Here is a 7905-nt window from a genome sequence, read left to right as displayed (position 1 = left end):
ACTACCCACGCCCAACGACACCCTCCCCGGTGAGGAGTCCGCCACGCTGAACACGTGGCATAGCGGGTGTTTTCATTTCTCTTGGCAGGACGAGCGCAGAGCTTTCCTCTGTAAAGATTCCGTTTTACATACACGGAGACAAAGCCTTGGCGGACTCCGAGTCTGTCGGGAATACCTTCCGGAGCCCCGTTAGGTCATGCTAAGGCGTCATTCGGAGCATCTCAGAGGCATCCGGGCCTTCGCACACGCAAATGTTAGGACCAATAAGGACATGGCCAATACTGGCTTTCTCTGGCCGACCCCTGGAGTGGGCCCGACCCAAAGTACGCCTACCTCGAACTCAAACCCAATGTGGTCGATGGGGATGGTGTGTCTCCGGGCGTAATTCTGAGAGACGCCCGTCAGAAAGGACTGTGTGAAGTAGAAGCCGGATATCCAGAAGACCACGGGAGGCCCGCCGTCAATCCAGTCCTGCAGAGCCGCAGAGGGACAGACCCCAAGTCAGCGTGACGTCGGAGGTCATTCAAAGGCAGGCAACAGAAATGAGTCCCCACTAAGAAATTCACTTTATTCTGATTTTCCTTGGCGCAGGCAGCCCTCTCATTGTAATTTACATTTTCCCACTTTTGAAATGAAGGTACAAAGGTTTGTTTCTGCTTTGGGAACAGCCCAGGGGCAAACGGGGGCCAGGGACACACAGAGCAGTGGGGGACAGGGGCCCCATGTCCACTGAGCGCTAGCCACCTTCTCCGGCGATGGCTGCCAAACAGGAAGGCACGTCCATTGTTTCGTGCCTTCCCTTTTTTTGCAAGAAATCAAAACTTTCTTGATTTTTAGGTGTAATAACCCAATATTTACATGCTACCTCAAAAAATTTTCAAATTACCGGGTTACAAAACCAAATACACCTTCTTCTAGCAAATCTGGCGCATGAGCGACCAGTTCGCGACATTTGCGACAGTGCCTGCTCCTTTTCCCGTAGGCTCTAAGCTTTCCAAGAATTTTGAAAAGTCTCCCTTCCTGCCCGCAACTCTGGGAAGCCTGTTCCCGTAGGAGCTCGGCCCAGCGTGTCCTCCTCTGCACACCGCGCCCCCACCCCCGCCCCCACCTCTCGTCTGTCGTCTCAGAATGTACTGTTCACCTACATGAGCCAGGTGCCCAGTCACCCTGACCCCCCGTACCTGGAAGAAGGCCAGGCGGGCCAGCAGGTCGGCCACATAGCCCCCCAGGGCCTTCAGTGACGGGTAGGACTTGGCCATCCACATGGCTGGTACTTTACCCACGAGCACGCTGTCGAAGACGTCCTCCAGCTCCGAGGACATCAGGACTTGCCCCTTAATGGCTCGGCCAAGGCTGACAAGGCTTTTACGAACCACTTTGGTCAGCCTGTGGGGACAAAGGAGCCAGCTCAGCTCCGCTCGTCAGGGCCTCAGGCATACCGTCCCCAGGTCCCCTTCCACGGTTCCCGCCTCGAAGAGGTCGGACAGTCAACGTGTACATGCGTGGGAGAAAACTTACCGAGATGAGAAAAAATTAAATCACCCATCCTCTTCCCCCTAAAGGTTACTTGGATGGACATATAGCTTTCCAGATTTTTCTGTATGTAAACACAAATTATTTTTTAATGGGATCATGCTATGTAATGAATTTTTTTGTGATGTTTTTCACTCAGTTCATAGGAATCTTCTTCCCAACTCAAGAGCCTTGCATCATCTCTTTAATGGCTTTTTAATGACTGCAAGGTATCGCGTCTTATTTAACGATTCTGTTCTCCCTTTGCTGAAACTGACTTCTTCTAGACTATTGCCACTGTAAACAACATCGCAAGGAGCACCCATTTGTAGCGATCTTGTGGCCATGTATAAATATCTTCTTACTAAAAGCAGAACTTTTAGGTCAAAGGGTAATGCAATTTTCAGGGTTTTGATCTATTCTGCCAAAGTTGTTCTTTGTATAGACGACGAGGTACACCCCTGAGAGAAGGCAGCTGGGGAGGTGCCGAGGTTGCCCGCTCTCCTATCTGGCTTCTGGGTGACGAGGCCCAGCCACGCCCAGAGGGAAGGCACCTGAGCGTGACAAAGAATCGGCCAGGAGAGAGGCCTCGTCCCCTCCAAAGGCTTGTGAAATCCCAGCCAAATGGACACGAGAATTGATCAAATGCCAGAAAGAGCTTCCGGACGCACAAGCACTAAATGTTCGCATTAAGAGGGATTTCAGGTTGAGCCACGTTGAGCCATTTCAGGTTGAGCCACCTGGCGCACGTGCTAGCGGAGGCAGCAAGGGCAAAGCCGCCATCCGAGGGGTTATACCGCACACCTCTAACTCCAATCCCTGAAGACCTGCGTGCAAAAGTTTTCCTTCTCTAGCTACTAGGAGCTCCACTAGCTTCCAGGTTTTTAGTACCCAAGGAAGGAGCATTTGCCCCAGGAGACACAATAATGGCTCCCCCGAATCGGAGGCTGAACCGTCACCTAGGCTTTTCGGGGCTTCTCACAACACTGGGTGCAGAGGCCGAAACAGGGAGCGGGAGGAACATTAAGATGTTGTCTGATGTGATTAAACCTGACCTTCATTGGAAAACGAGACTGCTGTCACCCTGCTCGCTTGTGTTACAAGGGCCAGTGGCAAAGTCCAGTGCAGGCCCCTGCAGCCACCAAGGAAGAGCTCCAGTGACCTCAGCAAGGAACGGAAGCCTTTATGCCCGGTGTCTGGGTGACTGAGAACTACATCCCGCCCTGCCAAAGAACTCTAGAGAGGAACCCTGAGGCCGAGAAAGCCAAGAAATTCTTAGAGGACATCCTTCCAGTCCCCTAGTCCTTTGAAGTCAGAGCTGTCCATAAAACTGAGCGACAAGTAACGAGGCAAATGGCGGCAGCCGCACGGGGAGCGTCCGGAGCAGTGAGAACCTGTACTTAGATGCACAAGCCATGAGCTTCCTCCTCCGGCCCATGGCGCCTCTGGGAGCCCTTCAGCTTCGACCATTTGTAAGTGAATTAAGATGATCTCACGAGGCTCTACGCCACGGTAACTGCGGAAGCGGGGCGGGAGCCCGTGGCCGGCCGGGGGCGAGGCAGGGGGTGGCTGGCCTTCTCCCCTCGCCTTGCTCCATTTACCCCAATTTCACATACTGGCTAAGTGCCTGGGCTCTGGAACCAGACAGCCTGGGGGCAAACTCAGTTCTGCCACTGAATGCCCATGGGACCTTGCACTTAACCCTTCCGGGTCTCTGTTTCCTCATTCGTAAAATAGTGGTGGAGGGTTTACTAACTGTGCACATTTCAGAAGACTGTCGTGTGGCTGGAGGCAAACCCACGCTCCGAGGGCTCAACCGGCCTGGCGCTGATGCTGACGGTTACTATCAGCCTATACGTGGCAGTGGTTTTAACTTGACTCTGCAGATGTCTCATGACTGAATGGCAGAGGAATGATTTAACCCTGGGCCGGCGTGTGTTGGGATGGCCTGATTTGCAGCCCTCCCTGTGGGCGGGGCAAACCCTTTCCTCCCAGCTACCCCATTAGACCCCCGGCCCTCGCACCCCAACTCCCAGGGTTTAAGTAGAGCCCATCCGGCCCACCTGTTGAATCTGATGAGCTCCTGCCTCAGGACGGTGTTCATGGATTCTTCATAGACCACTGGGTACAACTTCATGACCCTCTCCAGGTCAAAGTCGTCGGGAAGTTTGGAGAGGATGTCGTGGGCCAGCTCCTCAATCACCTCCTTAAATGCAAGAGAGACGTGAATGAGAAACAAGCCCGTGGCCTGTGGTTCTGTCTGGGTAAACCTGAAGCCGTCTGCATTTGTCTTTTTAAACACAGTCCGTGGGCCCTTCCCAGGAACACTCCTACAGAAGCCAGTCCCACAGGAGAAGGGACGGGTGGAGCGGGTGGAGGGGGTGGAGGGGGAAGCGGGGAGGGAACAAACCCCCACCAGCCTTGGTGGGTGGGGGTGGGGTGGGGGGGGACATCACCCTTTGGCCTAAGAAGTAAAAACCTGGAGCAAGCGCCCAAGGGCCAGGCAGGGCCTTCCTGCTCCGCCCCAGCCAGGTGGCCTCAGGCCAGCTGGTGCTTGAGATGGGACTCTTGCTCAGTGACAGGGACACCTGGGAAGGCAGGAGGCCATGCCTTATCATTGAGCAGTGGGCTTGGCCAGCCAGCTGGGGAGGGGACAGACCCAGAGGAACAGCAAGAGCAGGGCCTGGGTGTGGGCTCTGCCATCCTACGCCCTGCGAGGTACACACTCCTCGTGCACTTCCCACTGCGAGGGGGATTTCTACCCCTAAGTCGAGGCCCCCCCCCCAATCTACTGCTTTATCCTCACAGCTATGACTACTTCTGGCACTGAGAACCAAATCAAGAAACCGAATGCACAAAACCCACAGCTGAGAGGGGCCAGCGAGGCGGGGCGAGGAAGCTGGGGGAGGGAGGAGGAGGGCGTGCTGGGATCTGGAGCCGGGGCTTCGGGGCCTGCCTCTGTCCCCGAGTCTGTGGACATCGTGAAGCAGGTCACTTCCCCTTGCAGTGCTCATGTCGCCCTTGTCTGTGGACTGAGCAGAAGGGAAGGGTCAGTGCCTCACGAAGCGTGGACTGACCACGAGAGGCACCCAGAAGGGTTCCAGGAGCTTCTGGGACATGAAGCCAATAGTGCTGAACCACACGGCCATAAAGTCGCCCTCCTTGCAAGCTTCGGATACCTTTTTCTTTCTACCTCCTTCAAGGAGAAAGTCTCAGGTCAGTGCTAACCGACAGTCTGGACACCTGCTTTCGCAAGAAGCCAGCAAGGCCTCGGTGGCATCGTCTGGGAAGAACCCAGTGACGGCCCGGCTTGTCTTCTTTTCGTAGCTGCCATGGCGTTCTGGAAATGGCGCTGGGCTTGGAATTTATGATACCGATGTGCAATTTTTGAAATAAATGATTTTAAGCCAAACATAGTTGGTTTTTAAATACCACGTGAGTGGAGTGGAGGTGACGTGTGGGCGTAGCCACGGGCCCTGCCGGGGACACAGGAGGAGCTGGCATCCTGGAAGCACCGGTGCCCCTCCAGCTCTGCATCTGAGGACACGCGGCAGGAGCACCAGAGCCACCGTGCCCCCTCCGTGGGTCTGCCCCCCGCTCCGGGGGCTGTACTCCCTCCTGCCTCCGCTTCCCCGCCTGCGTGGCTGTCACCCGCCATCCGTGCACCCCACCCCCCAGAGAGAAAACAGCCTGCGAACTGGATTCGCGTCCAGTTACCTGAGGGGATTTGCCACTCCCCGCCGACTGCCTGGGCAGGGTCAGCAGCACCCCCTGAAACAGCTGGTTGGTCTCCTGGTTGTCCTTGGTGATGTCGGCATTCTCGTGCAGGCCAAACACCTCTGGGTGGGCCGTGATGGGAAGGCTCCGGAGGTACTCGATGTAGGACTGGAAGGGAAGCCTTCAGCTGACACACGTGGGTCACTTGGGGCCCGACCGGTCAGTCAGGGCCTGGCCAGACCATTATTCGGACGGGATCACACTGGATCGGTTATGGGTTACACGCCGCAGCCGTAACACGCCATCGCGTTACACACACCCAAAAGCACGGACACGTAATACTCTGCGTGCCCGCATCCACACGTATTGCGGGCGTTGCACTGCAATGCCTGCACGCACATAAATATGTACACCAGGACACCGTGCGCTCACAGCCGCCCTCATCCACACACATGCTGGATGTGCGTACGTACCACCACCGCTGCCCGCATTGCACACGCGGACACCGCGTTGCTCACATGCACCCATGCGGTCATGCGGGTGTTGCCGCGCCATCATCATACAACATCGTATGTCTGCAATATTGCCACACAGACCTGAGACCTACGTGTTCATGCGCCACCCTCACGTCGCGCACATGTGCGGACATGCCTTTTACCGCGTACACTGCACCATGTACCTCAGGGGCCACACGCATCCGCACACATCCCGTTGATGCGGACTACTGTCGTGCGCCAACGCATACACGGTGATGCCGCCTGTTATCAGATACACGGACACACACACACATCCACACGCATCGCGGGACATTCCACTGCACACACATACATGTGCTGCAACACACACATGCATGCCTGGAATCACTGCACAATCCTCGGACACAAACCCACGTATGTGTGTGCTCCTGAGGACTCACGTGCACTACGTTGGTCTTGCACCACCTGTCTATGTATAACATACAACACACACATGTACACACAGACACACGTACTCACACATATACATCCATACACATGCTCGGATATGCACACACATACACATACACGTGCATACACACACGATCTCAGATACACACACAGACATGTACTCACACTCACATCCACATGTGTGCACACATGCATGCACACATACGTACACACATACACATGCTCTCATACACACTCACGCACATACGCACACACGTGCGCACGCATGCACACTGGGTGAACACATCCCAAGCTCTTCTGTGTTTTCTGGCTTTAGGGTCAGACAGAGCTGGATGTGGATCCAGTCCCGACACAAAGTGAGTGTGTAACCTCGAGCCTGAAACCCGTTCCCCAATCTGTCGATGGGGAGACAGACGAGGTTATGAGGGGCAAGGTTATGAGGGGCAAGGCCTTGGCATAGAAAAGGGGTGCAATAAAAGAAGCCCCTTCCATCCTCCCTTGATTTCTCGTTTCCTCCTCTCCTCTCTCTCGCCCCATCCAGTGTTCTGGTCCCTTCCTTTGCCACCTTCTGAACCTTTGATTTCAAGTAGCACTTCTCAGCCGGTCTACTACAAAGCTTCACTCTAACGCCCTTCCCCACCACGCAGATGGACCTCAGATTTTCGAAGACCTTGTCTACCAAGTACCCAGTATTCATTATACAGCAATGATGTCTCTCCTGTAGGCTTTCTGGAATATTGGAAATAGCTTATGGACCCAAATCTGCAAGCTCAAGGCTACCCCTGGGCCCTCTTTGGCTGCACTACAGCCTCTAGCCACAGGGAGATGGCTGAGATGCCCTGGGGGACAGAGGGGCCTCTTCCTCCCCGCCCCCTCACCTGATAGGAGCCGTGGGGAGGGATGTAGTAAGTGTCTCCAGGAGCAACATAGTAATGGTCCTGCTCGATTTCCTTACAGTAGAACGTGGACAGAAGGGACAGCAGGAGACGCCGGTCTTTGTCATCGGTCACTCTGCCTCCGTAATTACACTCCCCTGGGGACAACGGGCAGAGGAAGGAGTTGAGCCCAGGGACGGTCACAATGAACTTGGTTATTAACCTCTGACAGGACTGATTCTTCGAGCCCAGGTGCTCTGCTGGGATCCAGGGGGGCTGAAACCACACGCGGCCTGGGATGGGACCAGGCCTTTTTGGTGTTACGGTCTTTACAAAAACAATCCACGTTCACCACATTAGAAATTAGGAAATAGAGATAAACTGAAAGAGAAGCAGTACAATCACCAACAATTCCACCAAAGGTAACTATTAATATTCAGGCGTCTTCCAGACCTTGGCCGATCCACGCTGGACACGTAGAGTGGGCAAGAAGGGATCTTTGATGTCTCGCACCCTTGAGGTCTGGGGACTGCTGGTCACCTCGGCCTAGCTAGCCCACGCGGGCTGAGCAGCGGGGTCTGAACGGCAGTGGCTGGCACTGTCCCTGACTACCGTGCACCTGTGCTTCTGCCTGGCAACGGTGGGAACATGGCTCGCTCCTTCAACAGACCAGCACGCTGCGTGTGTCGCTCAGAGTTTCGTGTTAGGGGACATTGTGCCGAGGGAAGGTCCGCGAGACCTGTAGCCGAACGTAATCACCCGAGAGCAGGATTTCCCGGCCTCGGCACCGCTGACACCAGTCTGCAGTGTTCTGTGTTGCAGGGGGTCGTCCCGTGCACGCCATCCCTGGCCGCTACCCAACAGCGCCCCTATTT

At 55.2% G+C, this 7905-nt stretch overlaps 1 protein-coding gene across 1 annotated transcript in view; it reads right to left on the bottom strand.

Annotated features, from left to right (window-relative positions):
* The window catches only part of DNAH3 (dynein axonemal heavy chain 3), a 143260-nt gene that overhangs the window by 4637 nt on the left and 130718 nt on the right, over positions 1–7905 (bottom strand). Inside the window, exons 60-64 of the mRNA XM_039840277.1 lie at positions 7034–7188; positions 5230–5397; positions 3576–3718; positions 1182–1386; positions 334–471 (exon numbers count right to left, since the gene is read on the bottom strand). Coding sequence (XP_039696211.1) covers positions 334–471; positions 1182–1386; positions 3576–3718; positions 5230–5397; positions 7034–7188 — 809 coding nt within the window. The remainder of the gene's footprint in view (positions 1–333; positions 472–1181; positions 1387–3575; positions 3719–5229; positions 5398–7033; positions 7189–7905) is intronic.

The sequence above is a fragment of the Pteropus medius genome, unplaced genomic scaffold (assembly GCF_902729225.1).
Source record: "Pteropus medius unplaced genomic scaffold, Ma_sr-lr_union100, whole genome shotgun sequence".
In the NCBI taxonomy this organism is placed as follows: Eukaryota; Metazoa; Chordata; class Mammalia; order Chiroptera; family Pteropodidae; genus Pteropus; species Pteropus medius.
The sequence above is the reverse complement of the archived record's forward strand: the minus strand, read 5'-3'. Positions and strand labels throughout refer to the sequence as shown.